The sequence below is a fragment of the Aulostomus chinensis genome, chromosome 3 (genome assembly GCF_037954235.1).
Source record: "Aulostomus chinensis isolate RoL2024-O1b breed Wild chromosome 3, RoL_Achi_v1.0, whole genome shotgun sequence".
Taxonomy (NCBI): domain Eukaryota; kingdom Metazoa; phylum Chordata; class Actinopteri; order Syngnathiformes; family Aulostomidae; genus Aulostomus; species Aulostomus chinensis.
The window spans coordinates 31882598-31900222 of record NC_141322.1 but is presented as its reverse complement, the minus strand read 5'-3'; the positions used below and the strand labels follow the sequence as shown (position 1 = coordinate 31900222).

Below are 17625 nucleotides of genomic sequence, written 5' to 3'. Positions count from 1 at the left end.
ACATACCAACAAGTAACCAGACTCCATTACCCAGGACTCCTTACATCCAAGGCTGCTTCCTGTAGCAGCTCTGATTGGTGGACAGCGTCACATGATGCAGTATGTTGGTGTTGTGATTGGTGGATCAGTTTAGATGAAGGCGGGTTGAAACGCTCCTGCAACCTGAGGAGCATTGATTCTTAATAGTCCACAGCATTGCACAAGAATGCCAGATAAGACTTTGAAGTTGCTAAATGATGACATCATCGGCTGTTCTTCACAGATCCGTTGCCATGGCGCCAGCTGATGATTCTGTCTATGTGGATCGCTGACAAAAAAAGAGCTGCTCATCAGGGTAGAAGTGGCAGTCGGACCTGTAGTCTACTGCAGCCCTTATACCTCAGCCTCCACACACACACACACACACACACACACACACACACACACACACACACACACACACACACACACACACACACACACACACACACACACGGTTTTGCATAGACATCAATTCAAGTCAAACTCAACCTAACAGATGAAGGACACACACCAGAGAGGAGACAGAACACTCGTGAAGAGGAGGGTGATGAAGACGGCGTCCACAGTTCAGTTCTCGGTCACCTGACTTTATAAAAATAAGTCACCTTGTTTATTATTGTTTTGCAAAACAAACAAAAGGAACAAAGAACTTGAAACACTGACGACTCACCAAGCTGCCCGTCGCCGCCGTCGCCGTCATCTGTGATTTGAAGCTCAACTCAACCAACTCTGTTTAGTATTGCTTTTGGTTCACGCCGTCAGTGCAACGACTGAAGCCTGCGTGTGTTCACAAGTTACGTGTTTAAGTGTATTTACCCGTGTGTGTGTGTGTGTGTGTGTGTGTGTGTGTGTGTGTGTGTGTGTGTTAGTGAGGCAAACATGCAGCATTTGTCTCAGACAGGCTGAGCATCAGTTTACTTGAAAAATGAAAGGTCACACACAGAGGGCGGAGCCTCTCACAGAACTGCAATAAGTGGACGAACCTGGTTCCGGTTCCCTGTCCGTCACCAGGGGTTTACCTGACAGACGCATGATGTAGGAGGCGGAGCAACCACAGCTGCTGCGGTTGCCGTGGTGACAGCAATATTTGTTTTCAACATCTGTTTATCTTTTTACTTTTTAATTGCTGAATAAAGACGGATGTGCATCGGCGCCGCTCTCCCTTATTCCAGTTCTGTGGAGGCTGAACTCAGCAGTTATGAACTGTGTACAACGGCTCCTCCGCCTCCAGCCAACGGAGGTGATTAGCATCCATGGTACAGTGGCAGAACCAGGCTCCTTCTGTTCACACAGACTTATTTCTTGAAACAGAATTTACCTGCTGCCATGTTGAAAAAGAAACATTTCCTATTTCTCTAAAACTGTAAATGGAATAGTCTTCATAATAAGTTAAAAAATAATTTAAACACTTTGCAACTGTGAACAAAAACAAGTACAGACTACAAGACTTTTAAATCCGTTGTAGGTTGAACACAAAACTACACAACAAACCCTAAAGATGAAGCTGAGATGCCGACACAGTGAAGAGAGAGAAAAGTCCTACAGAAGAAGACATCATCGCATAGAAAAGCCGAGTCTCCCTGCTCAGTGTTAGTGACAGTGATAGAAACTCTGAGGGAATATTTCTTATTAGTTAATAAATATGGAAGTATACAATAGAGGGAAGAGAGGAGGACAAAAGGAGAGAGAGAAGAGAGTCTATGGCTTTTACAGGCTTCGTGGCCCAAATCACCTCAAACATCAGAACCATCCTTTGTAGCTACCAACTTCCTGTCAGTCACTCTGAAGGGCAAAACAGAACCAGCAGAACCAACTTTCAGTCACAATTATTGGAAAATGATGATCAAGACTCCAGAGGAGTCAAAACCAGATGTGCACTCGCGCTTTCAGTGAAACCAGTGACTCAAAACCGGGTTTGATGTGAGGCAGTGTGGGATTATGGGAGTTGTAGTCTGATGACCATGAATCTGACGGACCAGGTAAAGTTATGTATAATTATGTATAATCCACACATAAAATTAGATAAAACATTTTTTGCAAAGCATGGTGGGATATTGTGGGAGGTTAGACACCTTTAGACACCACACCAACATGGCGAGCTCACTGACTCGCCCTCTCGTGAAAGCAGCAGCAGGTCGCAGCCGTTGAGTTTAAGTTCAAACGGTGCCGAGTTTAACCTTTAGGCTCTACCTTAGGACAGAGTTCACCTTCCACTACTCTGTTATGGGCCGCAGCAGCTGAAGCTCCGAGAGGGCGAGAATCTGGCGGGTTGTCTGCTCGGTGTCTCTCGTTAGCCTGCGGGACCGAGGGAGAACTGGTGCTTTTAGTCCTGGTTTTCCTATTCAGGCCTCAGGCACATCTGCCATCATACGTTTTCCAATAGTGCGACTGGAACACTTCAGAGTGACCAAGAGGAACCAGAGAAGCCCGGAAAGAAAAGGACCGTGACTGGAACCGTCCTTCCCGCCTGGCCGGAGCTTCTTTATTAATACGGCGCAAACTTCTGTCTCTCCGGTTTTTTCATCCCGTTGGCTGAGGATGAGATCTTGGCCGTGTAGGATGCCAGAGCCGCCGCTGCGTGAGCCTGAACTGGAACGGCTGCTGTTGCTGTGGTTACCGACCCCGGTATCATGGGGGAGCCGATGGCTGCCGCCGCCGCCGAGGCAGGAGGGGTGGAGAGCGCCAGGTAAGGGATGGATTTGACTCCCAGGAGGCTGGAGAGGGGAAGGGCGTAGGGAGCGCCCAGGATAGGAGCATGGGGCAGTGCAGCGCCCATCGCTGCCAGGGGGGAGGAGGACGAGGACGAGGCAGAGGCAGGGGGGGTGGGCTGGGTGAAGCTCATGGTCAGGTCTACGGGAGACGGCATGGAGGAAGACTGGGCGGTGGATTTGGCCGTCTCTAAGCTGGAGGAGGGTGGAGGGGGAGGTCGGGAGAGGAGGTGGAGGGGCGGGGCAGGGCGGGAGGGTGGAGGGAGGGAGGGTGGGGGACGGGGGTTGGATGGAGAAGGGTTAGAGGGTTAAATCAAAGACATGTTAAAATAAATGAAACACAAAGAAAAACAAACAGGATATTTTGGAGAGTAAAAATGAAACAAAGGAAACTGGAGCAACTCAAATCAGACAGGTGTGTTTTGCTGGAGGTTGCAACAGATTATTGTTGGGGGTTCGCCGTACGGATGGGGGGTGTGCTGTATAAGTTGGGGTGATGGCTTGGGAGGGGGCTTAGGGAGGAGGGAACAAAACCAATGTAGATTTATTAGGATGGAAACTCAGAAACAAGAAAAAGAGGCACAAAAGATCTTGTGAACCACAGAAATCAAGTCTACTTCCTGGTCCCGGCGTTACGAGCGCTCCTACAGCCGCGCCCCAGGAGGCTTCGAGCCTGAAGCAGCGAGAAGCTGTGGACCTCATGACAAGCGGCTCGTAAAGACTCTGACCTCACTTCCTTCTGGGGGCAGGAAGTGTTGACAGCTATTGCGTCTGGTAACGCTGGGATAGGCGGATTCTCCCGGAGTCTTCAGGTTCGAGCAAAATGGATTTGTGTCGTTGTTGAAGTCGGAGGCTTTGAACCGGGTCTGTACGGCGCTGGCAGGAACAAACGAACGGATAAATGGCGAGTGTTGCAGTGGACCCAGGACGAGCGGCAGAAGTCAGAGAGGCGACGAAGATCTGTGACCGCGGCGGCAGGGACAGCGTGGCTGTGATGGCTACTAAGTGGTTAACCTTGTTGTGTGGCCGCCATTTTAAACGCTGCGTGCCTGTTGATCAGGTGTATTTCAGCGTGTCCAACCACAGCAGGTGTGTTCACCAGGCGTAAGGACATTGACGCGCATCACGCCGCCTCAGCTGTCCATCTGTCCAGCGACTGACAACGACTAAAAAGGGAGTGAGCAGATTCGTCTCTGTGCCGCCAGTTTGTCCGTCACCTTCTCTGACCTGACATTTCAGGCTGAATGGGACTGGCCCCGCCCCTTCACAAAGTGTGTGTGTGTGTGTGTGTGTGTGTGTGTGTGTGTGTGTGTGTGTGTTTGATCTTCCATCCTACTCTCCCCACCGCCATCAACAGCAGGAAGAGTAGAATATCAGTTTCACCTTGAGTCCTGTCATGAATTAGCATATTAATGGCAATGGCGGCACCCGGTATTAAAGGCACGTGGTCGTCAGAGCGCCATGTCTCTCATACTGAGCACCTGATTAAACGGCTGCCACACACACAGCTTCTTTTCTCTTAATCATCGACAATTCTCATCCCGTTGATGGACTCTGTGACCTCTGAGCCGCCCGTCTGCTCCCATGGCGTTCCGCCGCCAAGACGTCTCTTTAGTCACAAGCACATTTGATGACCAAGCTTTAACGAGGCCCTTTGACAAAGTAAGCAAGTCTCTGTGATTTTCAAAGAAATTCTATTGTGGTTTTGCTCTTCTGTGTCTTTAAGTCGAGTCTGTGTTTGACTGACAGTTGGAGGGCGTGTCTGTGTTTGACTGACAGTTGGAGGGCGTGTCTGTGTTTGACTGACAGTTGGAGGGCGTGTCTGTGTTTGACTAAGAATAGGGCCAAATATGATCAGACTGGGTCCAATATAGAGTCAGATGTTGTAACCAGTAACCATGACAACCCCCCCAAAAGACTCGTTCTGGTGCTTTCACGTGCTTCAGGTCAAGATCTCTACGCTCGCTCGTCTTATTCTGGTTCCAGTTAAAGGAAATTCTCATTGAAAGATCAGAAGTGGAAGATCAGCATCGTCAGCCCGGCTTTGAAACCAGCTGGGGGGCGGAGACTGTCCGACATGTTGAACCAGGTGTGAAACATCCTTTTCTTCGGGGTGGAAACTTACCAGGAAGTGATGAGGTACTGAGCCAGGTTGATGGCGATTGGCGTGCCGGTGATGGTGACGTGGCGGTCACTGGTGCTGTCGATCTGACTGCCGATCTTGATCTGAGCACCTGATACCTGCCGGATCTCATTTATCTTGGTGCCCTGGCGGCCGATGATTGAGCCAATCAGCTGTGAGGAGGATGAGGCAGAGAGGAGGAGGAGGGTCAGAGAGGAAGCTTCCTCAAACTTTGCTGTTGTGTAGTTATTTTTGTGTATTTTATTAAAACCCACACTTGCTCTTTTTTTCAAATGCAAACGTTCAGATGTTAATTCAGATGTTGAGTTTGTTCCAAAAACTTCAGTGACACCTGAGTACAGAAGTGTTACAAATACTAACCACATGTGAGACCCGTGAGCATGTCACAGTGACCTTTGACCTCTGCAATCTTTCCACTTCCTCTTCCTGACAGTGTTACTTTTTATTTTTTCTCTGAGCACAGAAGTAAAATTCTCTCATCCAGAAAGGGCAGGTGGAGGCAGCGCCAGCGGTCTGCTCAGTCCTCACCTGGGCGCCAGCGGCCACTAGAGGGCGCCTGTCACCTGAGGCGAACAGGGGTGGTTCTGCTGTGTTTGTCCCTGGGACTCCGATCAGGTCTAAAGGGAAGATTACAACCTCATAAACCAACTCTTCCCAGCTGCTCGACGACCTTCTGACCCTCTAAACACCAGATGTATTTTCTCAGCCTCTCGTCAATCCATCTTCCTGTTGACTGTCTTAGAATATAGAACAACAGGTGTGAACTCGGACTCATCCGCCTGCCATGAGCTCAGTGTGCGTGTGTGCGTGCGTGTGTGCGTGTGTTATTCTTGTGCCACCCGCAGTAACAATAGACCGACACTGGCGCTCATCGTCTGAGTTGTTCCAGACCATAAATCCGTCCTGTTCACGCCAGCGTTACCGTACATCAGCAGGGCAGCACGAGAACTCACAGGTGGCAAAGTGGAACTTTCCAGAATGATCAATAGTCTCAATGTGATGAATAAAATCTAATGATGGATGAGCGAACACAATCCTTCAGATGTGAGAAAGAAAAGATAATCAAAGATGAATGAATGAAAAGTATATGTACATATATATATATGTACATATATATATATACACATATATATATATGTACATATATATATATACATATATATATATGTACATATATATATACATATATATATGTACATATATATATACATATATATATGTACATATATATATATATATATATATATATATGTACATATATATATATATGTACATATATATATATATATATATATATATATATATATATATATATATATATATACACACATACAGTCATGGAAAAATTATGACAATGATAACAACAAAAACAGAACTGATATCTCGCCGTTTTTCCGTGGTTTTCTTGATAATAACCAAAACCACTGGTTCTCACATCAATGACCAAAAACAGTGCTTTTAGGCATCCCATGTTTTCTCTCCTGTCTCCTTTAGTCACATGATACACAGGAGGCAGTACGTGACTGCATAACCAGTGCTCTTGAGGGCTGCAGCCATGCGCCTTGGCCTGCTCTCCACCAGCTTCTGACATTGTTGTGCTGTCACAGCCGCCCATTCCTGTTGCATAAATTCAAACAAATTGGAGGAGGAGGAGGACCAACAAGGAGTCAAGTAAAAATGAAGCTTTACAGTTTTAACACAATCCTGCTCACACGTGCGCACACACACACAGACACACACACACACACTGGTGCGTGCGTGCGTGCGTGTGTGTGAGCAGAGCAGCTTAATAACATCCTGGATCTCACAGCGAGAGACTCAACAACAGCCCGCCGGCCTCCCTCTGGACTCTCTCTCCTTCACTAAACCTTTCCAAATTACAAGACCAGCAGGGAACCTCCCAAAAATAGCCTTCGCTCCCTCCTCTTCCTCTCCAGCTCCAGGCCGTTTCACCCGCCAGCAGCAGAGGCGGCGTCGTGTCAGTTCATGTGCTCTAACATTTGCTCCTTTACGACTTCATCAGCAGATTTGCTTTCATCATCTCAAGCCTCTTTCAATGAGTCCAGGTCCTGACGTGACTTCCCCAGCGTCGCCATGGCAGAGCAGCGCCCAGTGTCGGACGCCTTGAAGACATTACACGTTACTTTTCTCTTCTGTATGTTTTCCCCCATCTTCCCGAACGCTGCATTCCAGACAACGTCCCAGCTGAAAATTCTGACGTCGAAGGGCTCCAGGGACAGACAAGGATGGCAAAGTAACCCGACGGGTTGCCTTCTCTTCTCTTTTCATCAAAAGAGGAAAACAATTTGCATGTTGACGGACGCCAGGAAGCGTCTCTATATTCTTCTTTATTCTTTGAAGTTGATCTAATCAGTAAATTCATGTTGAATATTTTCTCCTTTTCACTCTTCTCATTTAACGTGATGCTGAACAGCTGTGGTGCAGAGACAGAGAACGGTACCCAGGCGATGTCTGTCCCGCTTGTTGCTCCGCCCCCTCTGCTGCTAAAGGTCGCGGTCAACCTCACACTTCCTCCTTCCTGTGGAGTCATTGGTCACAACTCTTCACCAGGGGGATGTAGCGTGTGGGCGTATCACGCAGCCACCTGGTCACACCCCCTCAACCAGGGTCCAACACACACAATCAGGTGGAGGCTCACCTAATGCTAGGCAACCTAGTAGGCCTGTCAGCTAGCATGTACGCTGACACGCACTGACAACCAAGACTAAAAACAATTGGACGTAATTGTGGAGCTGAACTAAAAATCAGTATTGTTGCAACAGACAATTTAGGGGACCAACTGATGTCCTTACAGCTGCGTCACCTGTGTGGTTATCGTCACGGTGACGGTGAACATGTCGGTACTCACGTCGTTTGGAATGAGGAGCTCCTGAGATGTAGTTTGAGAGCTGACGTCCACGCCACCTGAGACAACACGGACAGAAACATGTGACTTCATCATCCCTTCAAGGGGTTTGAACACCAGAGTCAATCAAAAGGTGGGCGGACACTTGCGGTGCAGCCGTACCAGGTAGAACTTGAGAAGCTGATTGGCTGATGGAGGCCAGGCCCTGCTGTTGCAGCGACAGCTGGTGCAGCTTCGCTAACTGGAAGATGCAGAGCAGGAGACACGAAGAACCCCAACAGATGGTAAATAAATGAATACGGAAAAAAAGACGAGTGTGTTGACGTGCACGTAGTAACCTGCTTCTGATCTGACTAGAAGGATATACATATATATATACATACATACATATATATGTATATATATGTATGTATGTATAGATGTATGTATATATATGTATGTATGTATACATATATATACATATATATACATACATATATATATATATGTATATATATATGTATGTATGTATAGATGTATATACATATACATCTATACATACATATATATATATACATCTATACATACATACATACATATATATACACATATATGTATATATATACATATATACGTATATATGTATGTATAGATGAATATATATATATATGTATATATGTATGTATATATACATATATATGTATGTATGTATGTATATATGTATGTATAGATGTATGTATATATATATATATGTATATTTTTTCAATGGTGCCAATAAATCTGGATTGATAGTTGAGTGGTTGCTCCGCCCCCGCTGTGGACTACCACATGCAAACGGATCTAGTGTATACCTTCTGCAGGATCCAGGTTCCTAGAACCAGGGTACTGGTGCACGTGGACACACGTGCTGTCATGTGCTCTCAGACCGTCAAAGCGACACTTGGTCGTCGTGTGTCTTACCTCTGAGTGTGGAATGCCGTAGTGACTCTGGACTGCGTAGGTCTGAAAGTCAGAGAAACCTGTTAATAGTTCGCTATAATCCAGGTCCTCTTAATCCAGCTGTACGGTCACTCATCCACAAACATGGATTGGAGATGAAGACTAACTGACTAACTAGGACACTTGTGCTTTGGGGCTGCCATGCACAAGTGCAGACGAGTGTGAGCGAGCTGGTTCAGCTGAGCATGTTAGCTCGTCGGTACGCTAGCTAGTTTCAACTCCAAGTGTTTGTGGATTACTGATCATCCATCTGGATTAAGATGACCTGGATTACATCAGATGACCTGGAGAGCTAGTTAACAGAGGTTTTTGGACAGTCCACTGGTCGTTAACGGTCATTAGCTTCAAGCTACATGTACAAAGCTGGCTCTTCCTGCGTTGGGGAGTCACAGAGAAATAATAACGAGAGAAACAAGAACTCGACGAGAGCTGTCCTGTCTTGCCCTGAGGGTTCTTTAACTCCACCTTCCTCGCTTCCTGTGCTGAGGAACTTAAGCCGGGCTTGTTCATAAGACTGGAGCATGGTGCATCCACGGTACGAGATAAAAAGCTACTCGCTGCCGTTCGTTTTGGTCGCCTAGCAACTGCCAAGTTGCACCTTGGTCTGTGCGCTGCCTGGCGCTGTACCTGGCAGGGCGCATGGCAACACCGCGTCCGACGTAAGAAAGGGCCTCATCCTCCTCCAGCCCTCCTCAACGCAGCAACACCAGCCAAGGTACATCATCTCCTGACTGAGGGCCGCTGGCTTCTCCTCGTTAGACCGTCTGAGTCTGCCCCCACCATCATTACCCCGCTCAACTTCAAAGAGAACAAACCCTTCCAGAGGCCGTGAGACGAGCTGAGCGTGTGCACAGCAAATGTGTCCATTCAGTCCGCGTCTCCCCGAGGGTCTCACACGTTATGTAACCCACTTGAGAGGGATTCTCTGTGCTGCTGAACCCTTGACTCCTGACGTCAGCTCAGAGGTGAGGAACACAGACACAAGAGCAAGGCATCAGGAGTCAAACTGGCTCTGACTCCACCGTGTCATGAATCGCCACATGAACCTGAGACACTGGAGACAGAAATCCTAGTGGGAGGAAACTCTCCACGTGGCCCCGGTCATGCGAGGCCTGCACCCTGTTTCTGCCTCTGCGACTGACGGAGCGACACCCACCTGCAGTCCATCAAGCGTCATCTACAAAGTGACTGGCGCCTGGGGGCAGAAGCTAGTTATCCTCTTTCTTAGCTGTACTTTTTTAGCTTATTGCTGATTAAAATCTTTGACTGCTGGTCCTTTGACGCTGACTCTGTGACCTCTGACCTGTGTCGTCATCGTCAGCCAGGAAGGAGACGTTTGCCCCCTTCTGTGGATGACTACAGGGACTACTTTCTGTGATCAGGTCCACAACAGGGCTACCGGCGTCACACATGGTGCTTCTGTTGTCATGATTGACAGCATCTTGCAACAGCCCTGTGATCACCTCTTCTGACACGACCATCGCGACCACCACGTCTCTTGGGCGGCCTGATTAGGGTAAGAGTGACATCACAATTACACTGCCATGTCAGCAATTAACATCTCCTTCCATTCCTCGTTAATGTGTCACCCTGCAGGCATCCCGGAGGACTGATCCTTCTTCAGGGTGACGCTGCAGGAATAACCTAATGATGCGGCTCTGTGCCAGGCATCAAGTCCTGCCTCTCCACCGAAACGACACAATCATGTTTTTAGTGCAGTAGAAGAGTTCTGATGGCAGAAATCATCGGTTCACAACCACAACTCACCAATCAACATCAGCTGGCGTCAGGACTGTTGCCGTTTTCACGGTGTCAGGATGAAAAAAGTGTCTGGAAACTGTCCTGTTGCCATGTGACAGTGTGAAGATGTACATCTGACGTGAAGAAGACAGACGGACAGACACGGTGAGACCGAGGGGACACACGTGATGGGGAATACGAGTAATGTGAGGAGCCACTTGGCAAATCAACAGCCTGAAAATCTTCACAAAGATGTGAAGATTCAAATCCAGCCAGGCCCGAAGACGACAAGACCTCCAGATGTGTCCGTGAGAACGTCCAGCCAAGACCTGCCGCCATGTTCAGCAGTGGACATCGAAGGGTTGAGAAGGTGAATAAACGCACTGGAGCCAAAGGCATCACGTCCTCGGGGATCCTGTGACTTTGTGTTTACAGTCCAGACGCTGACATTTTCTGATTTGATAAAACTGATGTTCAGGTCTCTGGCAGCTCCTTCAACTGGGATGAGAGCGAGATCACCAGAGAGGAATCACCTAAGAGAAGGTCATCCACCCATCATCCACCCATCATCCACCCATCATCCACCCATCATCCACCCATCATTCATCCATCATTCATCCATCATTCACCCATCATCCACCCATCATCCACCCATCATCCACCCATCATCCACCCATCATCCACCCATCATTCACCCATCATCCACCCATCATTCACCCATCATCCACCCATCATCCACCCATCATCCACCCATCATCCACCCATCATTCATCCATCATTCACCCATCATTCATCCATCATTCACCCATCATCCACCCATCATTCAGCCATCATTCATCCATCATCCATCCATCATTCATCCATCATCCACCCATCATCCATCATTCATCCATCATCCATCCATCATTCATCCATCATCCACCCATCAATCATCATTCATCCATCTTCCATCCATCATTCATCCATCATCCATCCATCATCCATCAACCATCCATCATCCATCAACCATCCATCATCCATCCATCATCCATCCATCATCCATCAACCATCCATCATCCATCCACCCATCCATTCACCCATCCATCCATCCATCATCCATCCACCATCCATCATCCATCAACCATCATTCATCCATCCATCATCCATCCATCATCCATCAACCATCCATCATCCATCCACCCATCCATTCACCCATCATCCATCAACCATCCATCATCCATCAACCATCCATCATCCATCCATCATCCATCCATCATCCATCAACCATCCATCATCCATCCACCCATCCATTCACCCATCATTCATCCATCATCCACCCATCAATCATCATTCATCCATCTTCCATCCATCATTCATCCATCATCCATCCATCATCCATCAACCATCCATCATCCATCAACCATCCATCATCCATCCATCATCCATCCATCATCCATCAACCATCCATCATCCATCCACCCATCCATTCACCCATCCATCCATCCATCATCCATCCACCATCCATCATCCATCAACCATCCATCATCCATCCATCATCCATCCATCATCCATCAACCATCCATCATCCATCCACCCATCCATTCACCCATCATCCATCAACCATCCATCATCCATCAACCATCCATCATCCATCCATCATCCATCCATCATCCATCAACAATCCATCATCCATCCACCCATCCATTCACCCATCATTCATCCATCATTCACCCATCATTCATCCATCATTCACCCATCATTCATCCATCCATCATTCACCCATCATTCACCCATCATTCATCCATCCATCATTCATCCATCATCCACCCATCATCCATCCATCATCCACCCATCATTCATCCATCATCCATCCATCCATCATTCATCCATCATCCATCCATCATCCATCCAACCATCATCCATCCACCCATCATTCATCCATCATCCATCATCCACCCATCAGTCATCCATCATCCACCCATCATCCATCCATCATTCATCCATCATTCATCCATCATTCATCCATCATCCATCCATCATCCACCCATCATTCTTCCATCATCCATCCATCATTTATCCATCATCCATCCATCATCCATCCATCATTCATCCATCATCCACCCATCATCCATCATTCATCCATCATCCATCCATCATTCATCCATCATCCACCCATCATCCATTCATCCTTCATCCATCATCCACCCATCATCCATCATTCATCCATCATCCATCCATCATCCATCATTCATCCATCATCCAGCCATCATTCATCCATCATCCATCATTCATCCATGAACCATCCATCATCCATCCATCATCCATCAACCATCCATCATCCATCCATCATCCATCCATCATCCACCCATCATTCATCCATCATCCATCCATCATCCACCCATCATCCATCATTCATCCATCATCCATCCATCATCCACCCATCATCCATCCATCATTCATCCATCATCCATCCATCATTCATCCATCATCCATCAACCATCCATCAACCATCCATTCACCCATCCATCCATCCATCATCCACCCATCATCCATCCATCATCCATCCATCATTCATCCATCATCCATCCATCATCCATCCATCATCCACCCATCATTCATCCATCATCCATCCATCATCCACCCATCATTCATCCATCATCCACCCATCATTCATCCATCATCCATCCATCATCCATCCATCATTCATCCATCATCCACCCATCATCCATCATTCATCCATCATCCATCCATCATTCATCCATCATCCACCCATCATCCATCATTCATCCATCATCCATCTATCATTCATCCATCATCCACCCATCATCCATCATTCATCCATCATCCATCCATCATTCATCCATCATCCACCCATCATCCATCATTCATCCATCATCCATCCATCATTCATCCATCATCCATCCATCATCCATCAACCATCCATCATCCATCCATCATCCATCCATCATCCATCAACCATCCATCATCCATCCACCCATCCATTCACCCATCCATCCATCCAACATCCATCCACCCATCCATTCACCCATCATTCATCCATCATTCACCCATCATTCATCCATCATTCACCCATCATTCATCCATCCATCATTCACCCATCATTCACCCATCATTCATCCATCCATCATTCATCCATCATCCACCCATCATCCATCCATCATCCACCCATCATCCACCCATCATTCATCCATCATCCATCCATCCATCATTCATCCATCATCATCCATCCACCCATCATCCATCCACCCATCATTCATCCATCATCCATCACCCATCCATCATCCACCCATCAGTCATCCATCATCCACCCATCATCCATCCATCATTCATCCATCATCCACCCATCATTCATCCATCATCCATCCATCATCCACCCATCATTCTTCCATCATCCATCCATCATTCATCCATCATTCATCCATCATCCACCCATCATCCATCATTCATCCATCATCCATCCATCATTCATCCATCATCCACCCATCATCCATTCATCCTTCATCCATCATCCACCCATCATCCATCATTCATCCATCATCCATCCATCATCCATCATTCATCCATCATCCAGCCATCATTCATCCATCATCCATCCATCATCCATCATTCATCCATGAACCATCCATCATCCATCCATCATCCATCAACCATCCATCATCCATCCATCATCCACCCATCATTCATCCATCATCCATCCATCATCCACCCATCATCCATCATTCATCCATCATCCATCCATCATCCACCCATCATCCATCCATCATTCATCCATCATCCATCCATCATTCATCCATCATCAATCAACCATCCATCAACTATCCATTCACCCATCCATCCATCCATCATCCATCCATCATCCACCCATCATTCATCCATCATCCATCCATCATCCATCCATCATCCATCAACCATCCATCATCCATCCACCCATCCATTCACCCATCATTCATCCATCATCCATCCATCATCCACCCATCATCCATCCATCATCCATCCATCATTCATCCATCATCCATCCATCATCCACCCATCATTCATCCATCATCCATCCATCATCCACCCATCATTCATCCATCATCCACCCATCATTCATCCATCATCCACCCATCATTCATCCATCATCCATCCATCATCCATCCATCATCCACCCATCATCCATCATTCATCCATCATCCATCCATCATTCATCCATCATCCACCCATCATCCATCATTCATCCATCATCCATCCATCATTCATCCATCATCCACCCATCATCCATCATTCATCCATCATCCATCCATCATCCACCCATCATCCATCATTCATCCATCATCCATCCATCATTCATCCATCATCCATCCATCATCCATCCATCATCCATCAACCATCCATCATCCATCCATCATCCATCATTCATCCATCATCTACCCATCATCCATCCATCATCCACCCATCTTCATCCATCATCCATCCATCCATCATTCATCCATCATCCATCCATCATCCATCCATCATCCATCCACCCATCATTCATCCATCATCCACCCATCATCCATCCATCATTCATCCATCATCCACCCATCATTCATCCATCATCCATCCATCATCCACCCATCATTCATCCATCATCCATCCATCATCCATCCATCATTCATCCATCATCCACCCATCATTCATCCATCATCCACCCATCATCCATCATTCATCCATCATCCATCCATCCATCATCCATCATTCATCCATCAACCATCCATCATCCATCCATCATCATCCATCATCCATCCACCCATCCATTCACCCATCCATCCATCCATCATTCACCCATCATTCATCCATCATCCATCATCCATCCATCATCCATCAACCATCCATCATCCGTCCACCCATCCATTCACCCATCATTCATCCATTATCCATCCATCATCCACCCATCATCCATCCATCATCCATCCATCATCCACCCATCATTCATCCATCATCCATCCATCATCCATCATTCATCCATCATTCACCCATCATCCATCATTCATCCATCATCCACCCATCAACCATCCATCATCCATCATCCATCCATCATCCACCCATCATTCATCCATCATCCATCCATCATCCACCCATCATCCATCATTCATCCATCATCCATCCATCATCCACCCATCATCCATCCATCATTCATCCATCATCCATCCATCATTCATCCATCATCCATCAACCATCCATCAACCATCCATTCACCCATCCATCCATCCATCATCCACCCATCATCCATCCATCATCCATCCATCATTCATCCATCATCCATCCATCATCCATCCATCATCCACCCATCATTCATCCATCATCCATCCATCATCCACCCATCATTCATCCATCATCCACCCATCATTCATCCATCATCCATCCATCATCCATCCATCATTCATCCATCATCCACCCATCATCCATCATTCATCCATCATCCATCCATCATTCATCCATCATCCACCCATCATCCATCCCATCATTCATCCATCATCCACCCATCATCCATCATTCATCCATCATCCATCCATCATTCATCCATCATCCATCCATCATCCATCAACCATCCATCATCCATCCATCATCCATCCATCATCCATCAACCATCCATCATCCATCCACCCATCCATTCACCCATCCATCCATCCATCATCCATCCACCCATCCATTCACCCATCATTCATCCATCATTCACCCATCATTCATCCATCATTCACCCATCATTCATCCATCCATCATTCACCCATCATTCACCCATCATTCATCCATCCATCATTCATCCATCATCCACCCATCATCCACCCATCATCCACCCATCATTCATCCATCATCCATCCATCCATCATTCATCCATCATCATCCATCCACCCATCATCCATCCACCCATCATTCATCCATCATCCATCACCCATCCATCATCCACCCATCAGTCATCCATCATCCACCCATCATCCATCCATCATTCATCCATCATTCATCCATCATCCACCCATCATTCATCCATCATCCATCCATCATCCACCCATCATTCTTCCATCATCCATCCATCATTCATCCATCATTCATCCATCATCCACCCATCATCCATCATTCATCCATCATCCATCCATCATTCATCCATCATCCACCCATCATCCATTCATCCTTCATCCATCATCCACCCATCATCCATCATTCATCCATCATCCATCCATCATCCATCATTCATCCATCATCCAGCCATCATTCATCCATCATCCATCCATCATCCATCATTCATCCATGAACCATCCATCATCCATCCATCATCCATCAACCATCCATCATCCATCCATCATCCACCCATCATTCATCCATCATCCATCCATCATCCACCCATCATCCATCATTCATCCATCATCCATCCATCATCCACCCATCATCCATCCATCATTCATCCATCATCCATCCATCATTCATCCATCATCAATCAACCATCCATCAACTATCCATTCACCCATCCATCCATCCATCATCCACCCATCATCCATCCATCATTCATCCATCATCCATCCATCATTCATCCATCATCCATCAACCATCCATCATCCATCCACCCATCCATTCACCCATCATTCATCCATCATCCATCCATCATCCACCCATCATCCATCCATCATCCATCCATCATTCATCCATCATCCATCCATCATCCACCCATCATTCATCCATCATCCATCCATCATCCACCCATCATTCATCCATCATCCACCCATCATCCATCCATCATTCATCCATCATCCACCCATCATTCATCCATCATCCATCCATCATCCATCCATCATCCACCCATCATCCATCATTCATCCATCATCCATCCATCATTCATCCATCATCCACCCATCATCCATCATTCATCCATCATCCATCCATCATTCATCCATCATCCACCCATCATCCATCATTCATCCATCATCCATCCATCATCCACCCATCATCCATCATTCATCCATCATCCATCCATCATTCATCCATCATCCATCCATCATCCATCCATCATCCATCAACCATCCATCATCCATCCATCATCCATCATTCATCCATCATCTACCCATCATCCATCCATCATCCACCCATCTTCATCCATCATCCATCCATCCATCATTCATCCATCATCCATCCATCATCCATCCATCATCCATCCACCC

At 46.7% G+C, this 17625-nt stretch overlaps 1 protein-coding gene across 4 annotated transcripts in view; it reads right to left on the bottom strand.

Annotated features, from left to right (window-relative positions):
• Positions 1 to 17625, bottom strand: part of pcbp4 (poly(rC) binding protein 4) — a 77160-nt gene that overhangs the window by 771 nt on the left and 58764 nt on the right. For 3 of the 4 annotated variants that reach the window (XM_086200444.1, XM_086200446.1, XM_086200445.1), the window contains 5 exons: positions 8678 to 8719; positions 7901 to 7979; positions 7742 to 7797; positions 4855 to 5024; positions 1 to 2924 (listed from right to left, as the gene is read on the bottom strand). The exon at positions 1 to 2924 is cut by the window's left edge and continues 771 nt beyond it. In XM_086200444.1, coding sequence (XP_086056570.1) covers positions 2507 to 2924; positions 4855 to 5024; positions 7742 to 7797; positions 7901 to 7979; positions 8678 to 8719 — 765 coding nt within the window. In that variant the 3' untranslated portion in view covers positions 1 to 2506. The remainder of the gene's footprint in view (positions 2925 to 4854; positions 5025 to 7741; positions 7798 to 7900; positions 7980 to 8677; positions 8720 to 17625) is intronic. The other variant, XR_015112212.1, reaches the window with a different exon arrangement.